This window comes from Muntiacus reevesi, chromosome 13, assembly GCF_963930625.1.
Source record: "Muntiacus reevesi chromosome 13, mMunRee1.1, whole genome shotgun sequence".
Lineage (NCBI taxonomy): Eukaryota > Metazoa > Chordata > Mammalia > Artiodactyla > Cervidae > Muntiacus > Muntiacus reevesi.
Genome location: NC_089261.1, coordinates 7952131 through 7973875, shown reverse-complemented (window position 1 = coordinate 7973875; position 21745 = coordinate 7952131). Strand labels below are relative to the sequence as shown.

The 21745-nt window shown below is 52.8% G+C and overlaps 1 protein-coding gene across 5 annotated transcripts in view; it reads left to right on the top strand.

Moving 5' to 3' along the window:
* Positions 1-21745, top strand: part of MYO18B (myosin XVIIIB) — a 222152-nt gene that overhangs the window by 139238 nt on the left and 61169 nt on the right. For all 5 annotated transcript variants that reach the window (XM_065904351.1, XM_065904348.1, XM_065904350.1 and 2 more), the window contains 4 exons: positions 15311-15424; positions 16511-16627; positions 17574-17657; positions 19727-19864. In XM_065904351.1, coding sequence (XP_065760423.1) covers positions 15311-15424; positions 16511-16627; positions 17574-17657; positions 19727-19864 — 453 coding nt within the window. The remainder of the gene's footprint in view (positions 1-15310; positions 15425-16510; positions 16628-17573; positions 17658-19726; positions 19865-21745) is intronic.

Genomic DNA, 21745 nt, shown 5'->3' with positions numbered 1-21745 from the left:
GCAGGAGGGTGGCAAGGTTGGAATTAAAATCCAGGGCTCATGAGTCCAAGTGCAGAATCTGGGAGCTCTTTTGCCTCACCCTGCCTCTTCCTGTCTGTGTGAGTGACCAGGCGGATGGAGGACCTGAGCCACCTCTGTCAGGCAGGCAGGATGTCCGAGCACTTAGCCATCTCTCAGGCATCTCGGGTTCATGCAGCCCCCTTGGCAGGGGGCCCTGTGTTCAGCCCATCTTCCATCAAAATATTCCTGATGCCATCCAGCCCCCCTCACCCCAGAGGTGAATGTTCTTGAAAAGGAACTGCGGTGGTTTTGTTTCTTCTCCTTTTCTGTTTTTCTTTTTTTTTAAGTATTCATGAGAAATCTCCCTCTGCAGGGTTAAAATGTGTGTTCTTGGAAAATAGTGGTATTTAATGAAGGCGCCTCGCGCTGAATCAAAGAGCTTCATTCTTCTGCAAGTCCTTCTTCCCCGTCTCTGCATCCGGCTCCTATCAAAGGGAATTCACAGCCTTGGCTTTCTGTGGCCGTTGTCATGGAAATCGTTATAAGGATAGGATCGCGTGGACCAGAGGTCAGGGTACAGTTGCTTTGGCTCCCAGCACACGTGTCCCGGATGCCGGAGTCAGAGCTAATCAAATAAAGCAGTGATGACATTGGGCACTGCTGGCTCTCCTCTCCCTAGTACGGGAGTTGTCCTTTACCTGAAGGCTCCGGGGACAGAGGCAGGGAGCACAGGCGGGAAGGGGAGGAGAGAGCTACGTTTAGCTACATCTTCAGTGCTGGGGGTGGTGCTGAACTGTTCCACTCATCCCTTCATTCAGTATTTATGCAGCGTCCACCGAGTGCCCGGCGATGTGCTAGATCTAAGTGTATTACGGTTAGCAAGATAGGCGCGGCCCTCTCCTCCTGCAACTGACGTCTCATGGGAAAGAGGACAGCAAACAATGATGCAAAGAAACAGAAACATCCCGCACCTTAATTCAGGTAGTAAAGGAAACAAGCGGAGTTACCATCAATAATAAAGCGAATAGGGAATTGCGCAGGGTCTCCTTTAGCTTGGATGGGTCAGCTCGACTCCCCCGGGAGAAGGAGAAGCAGTCAGCGGCCGTAACTTGCGGGCCCTGGAAGGTTTGGATTTTATTCCAGTGGTGATGAGAAGCCGTAGGGGCATCCTGAGCGGGGCGTGACACAGTCTGATTCACGCCTCTGTGTGGGGAGTGGATCGAGGAGGGCTGAGTGGGTGCTGGTAGGCTGGTGTACCTCTCTGGGCTGGAGGAAATGGTCTCTGGGGGTAAATGGAGACAGCAAAAGGAGGCAAATTTTGAAGCTGATGGGACTGGTGGGGCAGGTGGCAGCAAGAAGTGTATTTACTTAGATCATCCTCACCAGAACCCTGGGAGGTGGCAGCTTCTGTCTTTGAGCCATTTTACTAACTAGAAACAGGCTCTGAGAGGCTGAGTGATTTGCTCAAGGGCACACAGCAATCTGTGTCTTCGTGCTGCCAGTTCTATACCATGATGTTGACATTTTTCTAGCACCTTCCTTGGAATTTCAGAGTCCCCAGACTTGGCTGCACATCAGATAACAAGCATTGTTTAAAAACCAGATTTCTAGATCCCCCCCTCCTCCTTTTTTTCCCTTTGTTGAGACCCAGGATCTGCATTTATAGCAGTCACATTGAGGGAATTTCGATGCTGGTCTTAGGACCACCATTTGGGAAACATGGACCTTGTTTATCCCTCAAAACCCCCTTTCAAGTTCCATGGCATGGGCCCATTTTGCAGATGAGAAGACTGATGGTGAGATTGTATTAGTGTGACAGAGCCTAGATCAACCAAGTTTAAAGTTTGTTAAATATTGAGTGAGGGGACGTGGATCCAGCACTTGCTAGTTTTGTGACCTTCACCGTAGTGCCAAGACTCCCGTGATCCCTTCTCCTAAATCGGAGCATCGTCGTCACCTGGTGGCCCGGGCACATGTGCGTGTGTTGGGGGGGGCGGTGATGAGGTGCCGCCAGGAGAGGTCTGAAGAGCTTGAACACCCTCCAAAGCCTCTATAGCTCGCTAACCTTGGCGCCGGGTAACCTAGAAAGAGGTTTTCTCTCAGGGCAGAGATGCGGGAATGCGTTTGAAAGCACCTGTCAGCGAGCAAACTGTGCCCATTCAGTGAGTCCTATGCGGGGTTCACTCCAGGATGATTTGAGAGCAGGCGGCGGGGATGAGGTAGTGTCCTTCTGGATAGGGGCCCCCAGGCCAGGGAGAGGCCAGCCTCGGAGGAGACTGTTGCCAGCAGGGTGACAAGATCTTTACTAGGGAAATGTTGTTGTTGTTTAGTCCCTAAGTCATGTCTGACTCTTCTGCGACCCCATGGATTGTAGCCCACCAGGGTCCACTGTCCATGGGATTCTCCAGGCAAGAATACAGAAGTGGGTTGCCATGCCCCACTCCAAGGGATCTTCCCGACTCAGGGATCGAACCCACATCTCCTGCATTGGCAGGGAGTTCTTTACCACTGAGCCACCAGGGAAGCCCCTGAGGAAGTGTTGGCGGGTTAGCTAATTTCGCTATAGGAGGGGAGCTGATGGCTTCAGCTGTCTTAAGGATGGAAGTGACCGGCTGACTGAGTAAGGCGCATGTGGGTGTTCCCGGAGGAAGCACCGGAGCATCCAGGGGCAGAGCAGGTGGAGAGATGGAGCATGCTCGGCTGTGCATTGTATCGCTGGTATATCGTGCTCCCCGAGGTAGGAGTGGAGAGGATAATGCCGCTCATTGAGGCTGGAGTCAGCCCATGAATGGCTTACTGAGCCTGGCTAAAGAGTTTGGGCCTTATCCCAAAGGTGACAGAGAGCTACAGAGCAGGCAGGAGTGAGGTCAGAAGTGCTTGTGAGAAACGGCAGGCTTCCAGGTCCAGCGGAAGCAGTGATGTGTGGCGTGCCCTGCACAGCCAGAGGAGTGGAAAGGTCTTCTTGGAGTAGCGGTCCCCAACCTTGTTGGCACCAGGGACTGGTTTCGTGGAAGGTAATTTTTCTAGGGATCAGGCTGGGATGGTTTTGTGATGACTCAAACGCGTTATATCTACCGTGCACTTTATTTCTATTGTTTTTACATCAGCTCCACCTCAGATCATCAGGCATTAGACCCCAGAGGTTGAGGACCCCTGCCTTAGAGCATCTCCCAGAGCCACTGGATTCTTCCCATATGGACAGGCAGCCCCTCTGCCCCTTGCCCCTCCATCTAGAATCCTGAGAAAATTGCCTCTTTCTACCCAGTTTCCCTCCATTGGAAGACTTGGTGCTGTCTCAGTTAACACTTGAGGCTTAAGACACTGTGATAAAACATGGAAGATGCACACCGCGTGAGTTCTAATCCCACCTCTGCTGTTTAACTAGTTAGTTGTACGATTCTGAATAAGTCACCCTGCCTTTCAGAGGCTCCTTGTTCTTACTGAAGAAAAACGGTCATGATATTCCCAGCTTCTGGGCTGGGAGAAAGCACCCTAGACCCTGGATTGGAAGGAATTCCCTAAACTGAAACCTGTCAGACAGTGATTTTTAAATGTAGGGATGCCCACTGGCTCCTACATCCCCCCACCCTGAGCTGGCTGGTGGAAGACTTTGGATTCGGGCTGGGATTTTACATGACCTGGTGGAACAGGTAGACAAGGCAATGAGTGGGGCGGGTCTAATGACACATGTTCTTTAGGAGCAATTACTAATTAATTCCCAGGGAATGTTTCCACTGGAAACAAACTAATCTGGAGACAGAAGCAATCCCAGCCACCAAGATATATAATTGAGATAATCGCTGTGCATAAATAACATCTGTGAGCAGCAGATGCCGGCACCTGGCTCCGAGGAGGAAGTGGAGGACGCTGTCTGCTCCGGGCAGTGGCTGCCTTTTTTTTTTTTTTTAAGTCATGCCTTTGACCTTTGCCTCCTCCCAAAAGGAAATCTGTCATTTGCTTTTTTTTTGGTTAAACGGAAAAGAGTTTGCACCGAGCTCTTCAGTTGTTTATTTAAATCCTGCCGGGGGCTGTCTTTCCCCTTCCTGCTGAGGACAAAGCTGTCGCCACGTCTCAGCCATTGGACCCCCTGAAGAGCTCTGGCACCCAGCCCCTGCCCGCCTGCTCCCTTCTCATCCCACACCACCTGCATGTCTCATTCGGCATTCTCTCAAGTCTCCTGGCCTCCTGTCTTGCGCAAGCAATCTTTCTGCCACCTGATCTTTGGGGAGAGATTTTTAAAAATACAAATACCACCTGGTTCTTTGCATTTGGGATCTGTCCGTGGCTCCCCATCACCCTTGGAATACAATCCACCTCCCTCAATTTGACCTTTAAGGATGCACAGTCCAGGACTTCCCTGGTGGTCCCGTGGTAAAGAATCACCTGCCAATGCAGGGGGCATGGGTTTGATCCCTGGCTGGGGAAGATCTCACATCCCACGGGGATCCCACATACAACTAAGCCCTCGGGTGGGCCCACTGGGCCTGCTGCGTCTTCCACACAGTGGGCTCCCAGTGGCCCCCGCCAGAGCACAGAAGGCTGAGGATCTGCTGTGCCCTTAACCAGGATGGTGGTCACCAGGCATCACCTGGCTTCCACAGGACACTGGAAATAACTAACAGACTCTCGGAGGATCATCCCAGTGGAGTCTTTGGTGTGAGCGAACACTTTGGGACCACGTCTCTCCAGCCCGGAATCATGGAACAGATGGTCTGGATGTTTTATTTGAAGAGACTTTTCTTAAAGATTATGTTGGAGTGAATTGATTCAATATTAACATAACCTCCTGTCAGAGAAAGATAAAGACCAAATTGTAATTGGTTAAAAACATGGTTATCAGCGACCTGTTCACCCCACAAATATTGACACTTCCAAGGCTGTGATGAAGTGGGAAGAGGCTGGTTTCATGGCAGACAGGGAATGTCATCTATGCTTATCCCTCAAAGCATAGATGAACCGCTCAGCTGTGAAGGGCCAGCCCCTCAGAGAGCCTGGCCACCCCCTGGGGCCATCATTACCATGGGAACGACACCGATGGCAAACATCCATGGTTTACACTCAGGCAGTCCTGGGGCCAAGCGCTTAGAGGTCATGACCTAACTCTGTGCCCCCAGCCCACCTCAGTGTAGAGTCCCTCGAGTGGAGGGGCCTGTCCTCAGACGCAGAGCTCTGTGCATGAGCAAGGCCTCACAGCGTGGCGGGGTTCCCACAGGAGGCAGTCAGCATTCAGTAGTCCTGTCTCTGTAGGAGGAAGCTCAGCATATGAGAATCCCACCCAAAGTCGCAGAGTCTGGGGGGCAACTGGGATATATTTTACTTCTTTCTTTATGTATCATTTGTGTACTGGCCATGCCGCACAGCACATGGGCTCTCGGCTCCCCGGCCAGAGATCAAACCTGGGTCCCCCGCCTTGGAAGCCTGTAGTCTTAACCACTGGACCACCAGCAAGGTCCCTAGGATGTACTTTAAATAATGTATCTTGAAAGAATTTCAAATGTACCAAAAAATTATAAAGATAGTTCAAAGGATTCCTTTAAATCCTTCACCTAGATTCCTCAATTTTTAACTTTTTGCCACATTCGCTGTATCATTTTCTCACTAAATTACATCCTCTGAATTATTTGAAAACAAGTTACAGACATGAGATCCCTTTACCCTTAGCAAAATTGGAAATTTTAGCATGGACATTCTAACCCCGGGGTCAGAGAACTGAGGCTCACAGGCCAAATCCAGCCCACGCTGCCTGATTTTTTGTTTTGTTTTACTTTGCTTTGTTTTTTTATTACAGCCTGAAAGCTGAGAGAGGTTTTGTTTTTAAATGGCCACATTTAAAGTTAGATAAGTACCTGCATTTACCCTTTCATTTTGCCTCTAGACCTACAGAGCCTAAAATACTTTCCAGCTTGCACTTGAAGGAAAACTTTGCTGACCCCTTATACTATCTGTGGACTATTCTGATTTTGCCTGTTGTTTTGCTCACATTCTTTGTAGCCATTTTTCTCCCTGTTCAGGACCCAGCCTAGAATGCGTCACAGTTGCGTTCAGTCTTGTGACACTGTCCATAGAGCCTCTGTCTTTGTATTTTATGACACTAGAATTTTGGGAGAGTTCAAGCCAATTGTGTGGTAGAAGCTTCGTCCACCTGGGTGACCTAGAATTGGAAGCCGTGTGTTTTTCATCTGAGCCGCTTGGATTTGTGTGGGTCTGAGGGTGTTCCTGGGACATGAGACTTCTGATCTTAAAACCAAAAAGTTCCAGGCAGACAGGGATGAGCTGGTCACCCTGGAGCCAGAGCTTCAAGTCCTAAGTAATTCTAGGGAAGATAAAAGGGCCCTCTGGGCTCCCCTTAAGACCTTTTGTTCTCAGAAGGTTCCCACAGGTTTAAGGGAGAGACGGAAGAGCCAGATGCTGATTTAAGAGTCATTTCTCGGTTCGTCATCTGCTCCTGTGGCTCCTGACCTGCATTCCCACCCTCCACCTGTTCCCATTCTGCACCCCCTCGAGCCTGTCTCACTGTCCTTGGTCCACTGATGCAGAAGAGACTTGCTGATGCTGCTGCTCTGGTTTCTAGCTGCCTCACGATTTAGCCCCTTTGCTGTTGATGGGCATGTAAGTTATCTAGACATAGAGCCATTGTGAATGGCCGGGCAGTGGGTGGTCTTGGGAGGGGGCGTCCGGGGCTCCTGTGAGCCACATGGGGCAGTGGGCAGCTCAGGGGGCAGACAGCAGCCCCGCTGATGAGGACTGATTCAGCGATGTGCAGAGCTCGGCTCAAAGCCTCACTCCCTCGGCACATGGGTGTGGAGTCCCTACTGCCTGGGGCCCCAGAGGTGAGCAAGGCCCAGTGACCCTTCGGAGCCCCTGTCCAGTGGGAAGACAGACAGGGAGATGCTCAGATGCTGTGCTATTTAGGGGAGCACTGGGGAGCTGGAATATCACAAAAAGGGGGGCATGAATGGATGGGGGCAGGGAGGTCATTTTTGGGTATTTTATCCTGCTTTTTCAAGTTTGTATTTTTTTTCTCTCTCTCTTTGGAATGTGTTACAAATCCATCGTCCCAGAGGGAAGTCAGGAAGGAAATTCTTGAAGTCTGTTCAGTCATGTGGGACCTGTGCCATCCTTTGGTCCTGTAATACAAAATTAGAAAGGACTCCTAAACTCTCAAAGAAACAGACTTAAAACAAGTAAAAGGAGACCTGATTTACTCAGCAGGTGGTAAGCACATGCCACAGGGCTTACAAGGAAAAGCTGTGCATTTAAAAGCGACCTCGGTTCACTTCCTGGCTCCAGTCATCATGTAATAGCTGTGTGACCTTGACAAGTTAACTAGAATATCAGAGGCTTTCTGAACCTCAGTCTCCTCATCTGTAAAATGAAGACAAGAGTCAGTACGTGTTGCAAATTAACAGACACATGGTCAGCATTCACAGAGAGCAGATGCTATCACTGCACTGCTTGTCATGATGATTGTTACTACTCTGAGATGAGGATGGTAGAAACAGTAAATCCTCAGAGAGCATTTCAGTGCGTCCATAAGTGATGGTCCTCTAGCACAGTGTAAGGAAAGTCATAGAACGTTTAGAATATGCCCAAGTGATTGGAGATCAAGGACACAGAGAGGAGCCACCATACGGTCTTAGAAAATTTCCCTCAAGGCTGCTGTCATCCAGCTTCTGAGCTGGACAGACCATTGGTGGACCTGACCTGATATTTTTAGTATGTTTGCATTTAATAAATTTGTTCTCTATCAGGGCTGTCTGTAGTTTGAAATGTTGGTGACAGCCTCCAGGGAAAAGCTTCCTACTAAAGGGTAACTCTTCTGGGCGTGCTGCTGGGACGTCGCGGGCCGGGGTGTGTTGAGATTAGCCCGCCAAAGCCACCATTTCTTAGAACACTTCCCGTGGCATTTGCTCTGCGGTATTTTTAAATCCTCTGAGTTGTTCAGCCAGACCCAGACAGAAATCCAGGTTCTGACCACTCTGCTGAAATATCAGAATTTTTCCTCTTTCCCCAGCTCATTCTGTGTGTCGAGCCAACTTGTCTCGTAGCTTAATAAGTCCAGAGCAAACATTTTACCTCGGGTATTTAGAGCGGGCAGATGGCGTCGCACGGGAAAGCAATGCTATTCATCGGTTTGTAGCTGATGTCTGTGTGCTGGGAATCTCAATCGCCCTCCCTCCCTCCCACTGAATGAGAGGGGTGGGTGTTGGCGAGAGGATGCCCGAGACAGACTCAGCAGCAGAGAAAGGCTGTGTGCAGAGGGGGCTGGTGGTGGCCCACAAACAGCGTGGGTTTCTTTCTCCTTCAGCTTGGGTTGAGAGTCTCATGGACTTGACTCTGACCTTGGGCAAGTCACTCTCCTGCCCAGGCTGATTCCTCCCCTGCATGGCTGTGGTGGGCTACAGTCGTGATAAACCTCAAGGCCCGCACGGTGCCTGATGTGGTCAGTGTCGAAGAAATCTCATCCTGTCTTCATCTCCCCACTTAACAACAGGGAAGGGGAATGTCAGTGTTTATCCCCCTATGAGGAGGGATGTACTCACAGAATAGTAAATACGGGGCTGTTACACTGTCACAGGGTTTTGGAGGGAGCTACTTGGATCTAACTTGGGGCGCAGCAGCAAACACTCTCACCCCGATTCCAGATGTTTACTCTGTGACTGACTCTCTGTATGTATCAGCTCTTCCGACTCTCTCATTTACCCTCTATCTGGGTTCCAGGGAACAACAGCACAGCTCACAGTTCATTAAGCAGAAAAAGGGACGTGATTGGCTAAAATATCTGAAAGGTTCTGAGGCTACGACTGCCTTCAGGCTTGGCTAGATCTAGGTGCTCCAATCATGACATCAAGAACGCATCTCGTGCCTCAGCACCTTGACGTCACCTCGTATCCTTAGGCACTCTCTTCCTTTTGGGCGGCAGGACGGACACTCCAGGCTTACATCCTGTATCAGAAAAAGCCAATCTCGTGTCCGTAGTCACAGCCGGAATCCCGGTGTCAGTCTTGCTATTGTCCCACGACCAACCCAGAGGCCAACCGAAGGCGGTGCTCTAACTGTGTCATGAGCATCTCCTGAGTCATAAGCATCTCCTCTGTGCTCGAGGGAGGGGTGTCAGCCCCACTGCAGACATCTGAGGGATGGACATTCTTTGCAGAGAAGGTGGGGGTGCTGTTATCCAAAGAAAAGAGAGTAGGCGTGTGCAGTCACATCGCCAGATTCCCGTTCCGGAGCCTGTGTGGTGGGGACCGCTGTTACAGAGGAGTGCAGTTAACCAGCGGCTTGGGCGTGAGAGCAGATGAGCCGCATCCAGTATGGAAGTGCTGCAGGCGCCTGGGGGTTGCCAAGCACATGGGGGAGGCGTCTGAGCCCCTGGGAGCCTGGTGTCCAGGCCGCCACCTAGTGCCAGGATGACCCAAGCTAAGTCGCTTCACCCCCTATCTGTCACGTTCCCCAGGAACAGCAGTGAGAATGGCGGCTGACCTGAGCCGAGCGTGTTGTCCTCGGGGCGGAGGGACTGAACGTGGAGCCACGCCTGGCACAGAGCAGGGGCTCAGACACCTTCCCCACGTGCTCGGCAGCCCCGCGGGCCGCTATGGCGCTCCCACGCTGGCTGCCACTCGTCCCCTCTCGCCCCGAGAGCTCAGGCCTCCAGGGCCTCCAGTGTCCTCCCACGCTGTCCAGGAGTCAGCACCTCGCCGTGCCCACCCAGGCCAGGGCCGAGGCCTGCATTCCCGCACACGGGGTCCACTGGTCCAGGGCCCCTGGCTCAGCGGCAGGGGAGGAACTGACGCCCGCCCTTGTGCAGGTGCTGGGGACGGGTGGCTGATCCCACGAGTGGATGACGGGGTGACTGGACTATGCGAGGGAGAGAGGAGCTTCTGGCCGTTACAGGCATTTTGGTGCTTTGTACCCATGTACTTTGCACATTATTGTATTGATGTTGCAAGAAACAAGATTTGAAAGGAGAGAAAATGTGAACTTGTAGGAAGATCAATTGGTTGTTTTGGAAGATCAATTTGAAGATCAATCAATAGGTTGTTTCGCTGACAGCCTGCTGTGGGTCCTGCTCCCACCCAGGGTCTAGAGGGGGTGGAAATCCTGGGGGCCTTTTCTCCCCCAGGCCTCCCCACCATGTGAGGCTGGGTCCTGCCTGGAACCCGGGAGGGCTCGTCCATGGGGACGGGTGGTGACTTGGAGCTGACGGGGTGTGCTGGCAGCTGCCCCCGGGACGCTCGTTGCCACCGCGGCTGTGGGGCTGCCGGTGGGACTCCGGGAACCTTCCGGGGGAGCCGCTGCCCTCTGACTGCTCCACCCGAACCTCCCCCGGGGAAGACACCTTCAGAGCGGTGGCGGCCCGGGGCACGAGCGGGAGGGAGCTGATCTCAGCCCTGCCGCAACTTCCTCCCGACTTCATAAAAACGTCAGTCACGCAGCCTCAATATGGAAATAACGTGCAGTGAGTTATTCTTCCGCCACGTCATCCATAATGGAAAATCAGCCCGAGATGGCCCTGTATTTCTTCCTGCTCCCTAAAGTGTAATAAATTGAAATTTTTAAATCTCGGCATTAACACACCTCGTCAGCAGCATCCCCGAGCCTGCCTGGGGGAGTCCATGAGCTAGGGGATTTCCGGTGTTGCCCGACCAGACCTGATGAAACCTGGGCCTGCTTGACTTGCTTGCCTCTGGGGTCAGCACCCTCCCTCCAGCCATCCCAGTCTGCCTGGAAGCCTAAAACCCTTCCCTGGGATTGTGGTCTGGGCCCTGCCTCACCCTGGCCCCATGACCGACAGCTTGGCCTCTGGCATTCTCTTCACCTCTATAATGGGGTTGGAAAGTCCTCACTTCTCAGGGTAGTAAGTGATGAAAGTGAAACTCGCTCAGTCGTATCCAACTCTTTGCGACCCCATGGACTATACAGTCCATGGAATTCTCCAGGCCAGAATACTGGAATTGGGTAGCCTTTCGCTTCTCCAGGGGATCTTCTCAACCAGGGATTGAACCCAGGTCTCCCACATTGTAGGCTGATTCTTTACCGGCTGAGCCACCAGGGAAGTCCAATACTGGAGTGGGTAGCCTATCCCTTCTCCAGCGAATCTTCCTTAACCAGGAATTGAACGGGGGTCTCCTGCATTGCAGGCAGATTTCTTACCAACTGAGCTATCAGGGAAGCCCAGTGATGAAAGAGACAACAGCAATCTCCGCCAATCCTGTTTTGGCATTTTCTCAGCACCAGGAGCTGTGCTAAGCGTGCTCTGGTTTTCACTGATTTATTCTGCACGGGTCATGCGATATGACCAACCCCATCCTATAGATGAGGAAACTGAGGAATGGTGAGTTCAGTGACTGGCTCGAAAGGCAGATGCTCCAGGTCTGACCCCACACACGGTGCACCTGGCACTTAGAGGTGCCAGCATGGCCTGCCGCTTCCCTTTGGTGTGAACGCTCTCCTCCCAGGAAGGCTCTGGTTTTGATGGGTCTCCTCAGTGGACTCAGAATCCAACTTCTGTCAGTTCTCCCTGATTTGTCTCCTGGCATTCTGCAGCCCTGCCTGGCTCAGGTCACGGTGACACGGCCAAGTGGCCTCCGTGGTCACGGCAAGCCTCTGGGCTGTATTCTCTGCAGCTGGGGTTCTCTCTCTATTTTAATCCATCCTGCTCTTTCCAGAGTGTGGCTCTCCATGAGGGGCGGCAGAGTACAGTGGTTAAGGCCTTGGGCTCTGGGGTTGGACCAACCAGGTTTCCCTGCTGCAGGCCGTGTGCCTGGGAGCAAGTCACTTTGCCTCCGTGAACCTGTTTCCTCCAAGGTCAGATGGTCCTCACAGCAGCACCTTTTCTCCTAGGGCCCTCGTGGGGCTGTTGAGAAGCCAGGCAGATAGAGGCCATGCACTGGACATGGTCCCCAAGCAACAGTAACAGGTGTGGCCATTGATGCCTGAACCATCAGGACCAAGATAATCCTCTCTCCAACCCACTGGGAGCTGAGACCAACGCCCGCAGCCCCATGTGCTGGCTGCATGCCATCTCTGCTCCTCTCTGCCTGGGGATGAGCTGTCTCTTGGCCCTGCTTGCTCCAGGGAGCCTGGGGAAAGGAAGGAGCATGTCAGATATGCGTGCATGCTCAGTGGATGACTTTTGTCTCTTTGTGACCCCATGGATTGTAGCCTGCCAGGCTCCTCTGTCCATGGGATCTCCCAGGCAAGAACACTGGAGTGGGTTGCCATTTCCTTCCCCAGGAGATCTTCCCTACCCAGGGATCAAACCTGTGGCTCCTGCATTGGCAGGCAGATTCTTTATCGCTGAGCCACCAGGGGACAGAAAATACAGCCTTTCTTCTCTGGGGGCTCTGAGGACCAGCAGCATCATGTTGATGAAACCCTCCTTCAGCCAAAGGCGGGGCTCAGCAGATGGGAACTGCGTCGTCTGTGGGCTCTACTTACGATGACTCTCCCTTGCCTCCTGGCCCTGGGCCGAGCGACTCGGCCTGGCAGGGCCCCGCGGGACGCCTCCTTCCACTGCTAGTTATCTGACATCATCTCCCATGCTGGCCCATCTGCTCCTGCCTTTTCTTTTGTTCCTTGCACACTGCCCTGTGTAGACCCTTCCATTTCTCCCCACTTCCTCTCTGATTGAAGCACTCCACCACCCCCCCTTCCTGAAGGACCACGGCAGCATCCTCTCTGGCTGCCCTGTTGCTAATCTTGTTCACAAAAGTGCATCCTCCCATGGCAGCCATAGGGAGATCATGCCGCGCTCCTCCTTAGAGTGTGGTTTTCCTGCAGACTGAAGCAAACCTGAGCTTGGCACCCTGGTTCACTGCTGTGACTCCCACCTACTTCCTCAGCATCGCCACCTCCTGGCCCTCCCTGTGAGGCTGACCAGCCATCAGTTCAGTTCAGTTCAGTTGCTTAGTCATGTCTGACTTTGCAACCCCATGGACTGCAGCACGCCAGGCTTCCCTGTCCATCACCAACTCCCGTTTACTCAAATTCATGTCCATCACGTTGATGATGCCATCCAACCATCTCATCCTCTGTCATCCCCTCCCGCCTTCAATCTTTCCCAGCATCAGGGTCTTTTCCAGTGAGTCGGTTCTTCGCATCAGGTGGCCAAAGTATTGGAGTTCCAGCTTTAGCATCAGTTCTTCCTTCCAATGAATATTTAGGACTGATTTCCTTTAGGATGGACTGGTTGGATCTCCTTGCAGTCCAAGGGACTCTCAAGGGTCTTCTCCAACACTACAGTTCAAAATATCAATTCTTTGGCACTCAGCTTTCTTTATATAGTCCAACTCGCACATCCATACCTGACTACTGGAAAAACCATAGCTTTGACTAGATGGACCTTTGTTGGTATGACCAGCCATACTGGCTGTCTTTCTGTTCTGCAGCACCAAGCTACTTACTGTTCCTGCCTCAGTACCTTTGCACTTCCTGTTGCCTCCATTCAGGGAACCTTCTCACCGAAAGCTCCACCTGGCTATCTCCTTTGTATGTTTTAGGTGTTAGTTGCATTAAGTGCCTCTCCTTAATGAGGCCTCTGACTTGTGCCGGAATTGAGGACTGGCTTTGCCCTGCAAGCCTGAGGAGGAGCCCTCCACTCCCCACCCCCCCAGCCCCTACCCTGCCTTCCCAGAGGCCCCAGAGTCACCTGCGGGGAAGATGAGCCCATGCCTGACTTCTCATTTCCTCTGTCGATTATGCTCTAACATTGCCAATTACCTCCCCTGCTCCACATCATTTTTCTCAGTGTGTCTCAGTCCCTCCCAGTCGCTGAGGGAAATGGGCCACCGAGCCCTCCCCACCCAGCCCAGCACGGGGCCCTGCTGCAGAAACACGCTTTCCTTACAGCCTTGAGGATGGAGCTTTGGGGGGCTGTGGCTGCTGGCAGGGCATGGGGCTGGGATTAGAGGCACCGTGCCAGGAAGCTGCGGGAGGAGGCTGGGGCCTTGGTTTTCCCGCCTGTGCGCTGGGGGTATTGGCAGCACACACCTCCCAGGTCTGCCCAGAGGACTGACAGGTGATACTGGAACAAAGGCGGCCTGCCTGCTCCCCAGCTCTAGTGTCGGGCCGAGCTCCTGGATGAGCTGAGGAAGATGAAAGTGGTCCCAGGCGGCCCTTCCCCACAGAGACACCCTTGGTCAGCTGTCCTGGGGGCATCCTCTGCCCTGGCTCCCCCATTTTCCTTACAATGATCAATGGGGCCCCTTTGCTGGGTGGCCTCAGGGATCCGACTGTGTGCATGACATTTCAGTAGGAGTCTAGCTTGCTTTTTTCTCCCCCTATCTGTTGGCACCAACCTTAAAGTCATTTACTATTTTGGAGGGACCGTGGCCTGGCAGTTGAGAAGGCAAGCTGGTCTGGACGATTCAAGTGGTGTCTTTGCGCCTTGCAGCTGTGTGACTTCAAACAAGGCGCCAGCCCTCTCTGAACCTTAAGTGCTCGCCTTCCGTGATTTATAAGGCAGTTTTCTGCTCAGAGATTCTAGATTTCTAGGGTTGAGAAACCCGGTGGATGCTCAATCGCAGACTTAGGGTTTGTGCACGAATGTGGTTTCTCCAGTGGGAAATGTTTGTCCTCTGGGGCCACACAGGTCCTCGTGCCCACCCCCATGGCTCCACTGTGCTAGGATAGGGGGCCTGCTGTGTGCAAGTGGACGGAAGGAAGAGGAAAGAAAGGTCGAGAAAGAGAAACTTTAAGTCAGTGGCTCTTAACCTTCAGGAATCTAGTGAAGTCATGTACCGGAGGTGCTCACACACAGACTGTTTTGCATACCATTTAAGAGCGGGTTCACAGTTCTGATTAAAAACCCCTACCTGGCAAGTCCCCACTGAACGAACTATGAGCACCTCCTCTAGGAAGCCTTCCCGGCCCATCCTGTGTTCCAGGGTCCTCATGCCCTCCTCTGCCTTGTACCCTCAGAGGGGCTGTCATTACCTGTCCCTTCCTGTCTCCCCCGTGGGAGGGCAGGGGCCACCATGAGTGTTCTGTATGTGCCAAGTGCCGAGTGGGTGGCAGCAAATACCTGCTGAATGGATGGGGGCTCACCCCCGGCACTAAACCGGGGGTGGCCTGGCCTTACGTTGTGGGGCAGGGCTTGTTCAGTGTTGAGTGGGCTTGGAACCTGGCCGCCTCTGCTGCAGACAGTTCTGCTGCCCCGTCTGTGGGTTGATGAAGAGCCGTGAAGATGGGAGAGTCGCCTGCACTTGCCCTCCTGCGAGGGGCGGGGCCAGGCCGGCGGGGAGGGACGGTCAAGGGGGCCACGTCCTGAGACCTCTCCCCTCCCCTCTCCCGCTCCTGTCGGGTCCAGCTGGAGCAGAGTGAAGCGAAGTGTGAAGACGCCTTGAAGACCCAGAAGGCGCTGACGGCGGACCTGGAGAACATGCACAGCGAGCTGGAGAGTATGACCCGCAGCAAGAGCCTGGTACCTGTGCCTCGGGGGGCGGGGCTGCCGCGGCGCCGCGGGAGGGGCTGGGGTACACCCTTACCTACCGGAGGTCTGCACGGCCCTTGCAGACCCACTGAGTGCTCGGCGCTCTGCAAGCAGAGGCAGCCTGCCCCGAGCTGAGCGTGAGCGAGGCGTCGGGGCGCGTCTGAGGGTCAACCATGTGAAGGGAGGCAGGGCGCCCTCTGGGGACCCGGGGTGCTCAGCCCCGGGGGATGCCTCCAGTCCGAGCCTGTCGTTCGCACAGCACCGGGACCGGAAGTGGGAGCACAGCTCTCTGTTTCGAGCCCGCACCGTGCACCTGTGGCAGACCCACTGTGCGCTACCACCCCAGGAGGGCACGTGGCCACTGTGGCCAGGCTCCTTCTTCAGGTCCAGTCTTCCAGGCGCAGCCTGTTTGGCCTCACTCCTGAAAGGGCCTCAGCCGTCTGGGAGCTCAGCGCTGAACAGGGACAAATGAACATACATCACAGGTCTATCATGCTGGTGAAGGCTGGGCGTGCTCTCTGTATGCCGTCTCTGGGTGGACAGGGTCGGCTTACTCGTAAGGTTTAGGTGGAGCTAGAGGTTTATCAGCAAAAGCTTCTCTCTGGCCCTTTTGTCCCCAGTTTGGTTGGTGCTAGAATAAGGGAGACCTGCCCACAAACACTGACACACACACGTGTACAGGGATGGATGTGCACACTTGCATACAAAGACGCACCTCCAAATAAAGGCCCTTGTAGGTAAAATACACATCTAAGTGTAGCCGTAATTATTGAGGTTACTCACATGCATGCACCATGCACGCTTAAGCTGTATGTGAGTAGATCTCTGGGTGGGCTCACGTATCTATTCACACACGCGTGCTGCATTCATCCAGCCAGCTGCACGCCTGCCTAGAGTGCACACACGCACGACATACCCACAGGGGGCGTTGACACAGCTGTGGCCTCCCTTTCAGGTAGATGTCCGCTCACCTGACACACCCACGGCAAACCTCCCTGCTGTTCATCACCCCCACCCACCCCCGCAGACCCTCTCCCGCCCCCTCCCACCTCACCTGTGCTCGTCCTGCTCCGGCAGGTGGACGAGCAGTTGTACCGGCTGCAGTTTGAGCGGGCGGACCTCCTGAAGCGCATTGACGAGGACCAGGACGATCTGAACGACCTCATGCAGAAGCACAAGGACCTAATTGCGCAGGTAGCGGCCCCGGGCAGAAGAAGGTTGGCGGCCTTGGGCGGGTGGGCGCGGACTCAGTCGGGCCACTCTCTGGTCTCAGGACCTTGGAGGATAAACCACAAAGGTAAGCGGGAATCAGACTCACACTTACTTTTGTTCAAGATGGACATTTATTTGTTTAGCTACAAAAGCAGTAAATTAGTACGCCCATTATAAATACTGTAAAAGAATAAATACCTGTGGAAAATAGAAAGCAAGGAGCCCTCCTCCCCTCTGGGATCCTCTCTGGAGACAGTCACATTCAGCCATTTGGCTCAGCTCTTTCTTAAGGCCCTGTACTCCCCATTGCCTCATTTAGTCTTCAGACGGACCCTGTGTAGAGGGTCTCAGCAGAGACCACCAGCCAGTTTTACAGATGGGGACACTGAGGTGCAGAGAGGTTCTGCTGCTTGCTATGACCGGAATCCACGTCTGGAACCCCAGTTGCTGCTGCTGCTGCCAAGTCGCTTCAGTCGTGTCCGACTCTGTGTGACCCCATAGACTCTGCCCACCAGGCTCTGCCGTCCCCATAGACCCTGCGACCCCATAGACGGCAGCCCACCAGGCTCTGCCGTCCCTGGGATTCTCCAGGCAAGAACACTGGAGTGGCTGCCATTTCCTTCTCCAATGCATGAAAGTGAACCTGACCTCAAGTAGTACTCTTCCCTCCGAATTCTGGCCCAGGGCCGCAGCCATCTCATTCCATCTGGGCTCTCAAGGGCATATGATAAGGTGCTGGACAGTTGACCGAAGCTATGGGCTATGGCGTGGGAGTGAACCGCCCTCAATGAGATACTGGGGGATGTGAGAGGCCCTTTAGAACTAGCTGTTGTCATAGACACTGTGATGTGCACACATCTGTGGGTGGGGGAACAAGGGACTTCCAGCAGAGCCTGTGATCTCAAGGTGACACTTTTCATCTCGCCAGTCTGCTGCCGACATTGGGCAGATCCAGGAACTGCAGCTGCAGCTGGAGGAAGCCAAGAAGGAGAAGAACAAGCTTCAAGAACAAGTATGTGCTCACAGCTGCCATGTTGTGGGGGAGAACCATGGAAACTGTTATTCATTCGCTCAATTGTTCACTCAACTTCAGTCACATGGCAGATAAATTGAGGACAACCCCAGCAGACACACACACACACACACCATTGCCCATGCTTTTCACATCCATAGACACACACACACACACACACACACACACACACTGCTGCCCATGCTTTTCACATCCATAGACACACATACACACACTACTGCCCATGCTTGTTCACATCCACAGACACACACACACACACACACACACTGCTGCCCATGCTTTTCACATCCATAGACACACACACACACACACACTACTGCCCATGCTTGTTCAGCGTCCATAGACACACACACACACACACACACAGTACTGCTCCTGCTTGTTCACATCCATAGACACACACACACACTACTGCCCATGCTTGTTCACACCCATAGACACACACACACACTACTGCCCATGCTTGTTCACATCCACAGACACACACACACACACACACTACTGCCCATGCTTTTCACATCCATAGACACACATACACACACTACTGCCCATGCTTGTTCACATCCACAGACACACACACACACACACACACACTGCTGCCCATGCTTTTCACATCCATAGACACACACACACACACACACACACACACTACTGCTCCTGCTTGTTCACATCCATAGACACACACACACACTATTGCCCATGCTTGTTCACACCCACAGACACACACACACACACACACACTGCTGTCCATGATTTTCACACCCATAGACACACACACACAGACACACTACTGCCCATGCTTGTTCACACCCACAGACACACACACACACTACTGCCCATGCTTGTTCACACCCATAGACACACACACACACTACTGCCCATGCTTGTTCATACCCACAGACACACAAAGACACACACACAGACACACTACTGCCCATGCTTGTTCACACCCACAGACACACACACACAGACACACTACTGCCCATGCTTGTTCACACCCATAGACACACACACACACTACTGCCCATGCTTGTTCACACCCACAGACACACACACACAGACACACTACTGCCCATGCTTGTTCACACTCATAGACACACACACACACTACTGCCCATGCTTGTTCACACCCACAGACACACACACACAGACACACTACTGCCCATGCTTGTTCACACTCATAGACACACACACATACTACTGCCCATGCTTGTTCACACCCATAGACACACAAAGACACACAAACAGACACACACACTACTGCCCATGCTTGTTCACACCCATAGATGCCCCACACAGCGAGGCCCATCAGACGTTCAGAGCGGGATTTCTCCCCTGAGAAGTGGCTCCAAGGAACAGGGCTGGTCAGTGCAAGACAGGATCACCACCCTCTGTGAAACTTCCACTGAAGCCATGATTTCCCCTAAGTTGCCTAAATTCCCCATTACCTAGTGAGTTGCTACCATCCATGCAATTCTAAAAGCTCTCCTAGAACCCACGCATGTGCCCACTTAGAGCAGCTGTCAGAGTGACCTGGTCTCCAGCAGTACCTGTGGGCACAGAATGACCACAAACAGAACAAAATAATAGCAGGAGTGGCCATTTGCTGGTGCTTATTATGTACCAGACATTAATCTTCTTCAGTCTTCACACACGAGAGTGAGCACACAAGGCTCAAGGAAGCACACTGACCTTCCCAGACTCATCCAGCTAGACAGTGGGCAGCCAGGTTTGGAACTCCAGGAGAGGTGCTTGGCTCCCAAGCCTACTCTCAGTAGTGTCCTTGATGTGAAAGCTCTGCTGCCCTCAGACCCCAGGGCAAGAGCAGGGGGTAAGAGAGGCACTGGCTGAAGGCCTGAGTGACAGCTGAAGGCACAGGAAGGGGTGGGGTCCAGGGCGGGTCCTCAGCCTGGATCTGGCCATTCCTGCATGCGCACCTGAACTGAGAAGCAGCGGTGTGGATGGGCCTAGGGCTGGGGCTGGCCAGGGCCCCCGACCCAGGGCCTGGGCCGCCACGTGGTCAGTGGTTGTCTTGGGTGCGTCCCCAGCTGCAGGTGGCCCAGATGCGCATTGAGTACCTGGAGCAGTCCACTGTGGACCGGGCCATTGTCAGCAGGCAGGAGGCAGTCATCTGTGACCTGGAGAACAAGACAGAGTTCCAGAAAGTGCAGATCAAGAGATTTGAGGTACTAATTGGTGTGTAAATGTTGCTCAGACCTAGAGCTGTGCAGGCTTTCATGTCAGCTCCATCCTTCCCCCCACCCTCCATTTGTCCTCTCGTATGCCTTTGGATCTGTATCACTCATCCACCTCCCATCCGAGTTCCCTCCCTCCCTCCTTCCTTCCTTCAGTCTCCCTGTCCCACCAGCTACTCATCCACTTGGCCTGTCCACCTCCTCCATCCCCTTCCCCGTATCCATCCACCAGCATTGGTCCATCCATCTTCCCACTTCCAATTGTTCTTCTTCCTTTTTCTTTTTTCTTTGCTTCCTCTGTGCTTTTCCCTCCTTTAGACCTTGATCCCTCTGTCCATCTTTTTATCCATTGATCTACTTCTGCCCATCTTCACCCCCCCGGCTTATCCACACAGGCACAGGACACTTCTTCTGTAGCTAGTGTCAGGCTTTGTTTCAGGAACGTGAAAGACAGATGCTGCTTCCCAGAAGCACAGCGCTTTGGAGGAGATACGTACTTTGTGGGTGAAATACGTACATAAACACCCATTGTAAAGAGAGAGGTCTGTGAGGTTTGGAGGAGGGAGGTCTTTTCAGGCCAGGGAATCAGGGACGTTTCCAGGACCTGGATGGGCAGCGGTGGGGTTCAGTGACTGTCTTCACTGTTAGCTCTCTACACCAATGGCATGGGACATTTACAGAGGCCATCACCACTGCCAGAACCTTCCACATCAGCTGCTCCACTTGATGTTCATCACAGCCCCTGGGGCAGGTAGGAGAGAAAGAGAAGATGGCCTCAGAAAGGTCGAGTCATTCAAGATAAAGCAGGTAGCATCAGGGACAAGAGAAGATTGACTCCTGGCCTTTGTTCCGTTCTGCTCTCTCCATTGTGTTCTCATCGCCTGGTGGCCAGCTGGCTCACCCACAGGGTGACCGTGTGTTTGGCCAATGGAAGGCTACTCTTCTCACTCTGAAACATTTTCTCCCAACCTTCTGTTGGGCATCTCGTCTCTAGGAAAGCTGCTCTGGATGAAGACCAGAGAAAAACTCTGCCTTGACCCTCAGTTGTTCTTGGAATTGCTCACGGGATCCCTCAGGGCATAATTGTCTCTGCAGATCTCCATGGAACTTTGATTTATGATATTTTAAATGACTAAATATGTAATATTGAGCTGCATCACATATAATTTTTTGCTTGATTCTAGCAGCAGCAGAGAAAAAAACATGGCAGAATAACTTGAAACGGCAGATTCTGTCTCCAGATTCACCTTTCCTCTGACATCACTGTTGGAATTTAGCAGAGCCCCAGGTCCTGGAGATGGGATACCTTGGGGACACAGTTTGGGCATTCTTCTTATGACCCTCCTGTTGCCCTTTGAAACTGTTGCTAAACTCCAGTTGAATGGGAAAAGAGGAAACGAGTTGTGAAGCTTTTCTTTCAGACCATCATTCAGTCTCTGATTTGGAAAGGGGCTCAGAATCCTTAACAGGGACCTAAAATCTTCATGTGGGCTCCATTTTATGTCAACACTCGAGTATTTGCCCATCAGAATCGATTGGTTCCAGACTTGTTGGCCATGAATTCTGCAGCCCCTGCCATTGGGTTAAGGTTTTCAGTGATGCCCACAGCTCTTTTCTCTCTCCTCATAGTTTCATTGTGTCCTTCTGGCTTTTACACACACACACACAAAGAAAAATGCCATAAAATATGAGAGCTGAGGCTCATGGGAGATGACTTGCTCAAACCCCCTTGTTTTACAAATCGGGAAACAGGAACCCACCTTGGGGAAGGGGTTTGGACCCACCTCTCCCTCTCCTCCCTGCCTGATGTCTTCTCCATGGCACCCCTCCACCTTCCAAACCTTGAGCTGAATGAAGGCTGCTATAAATATT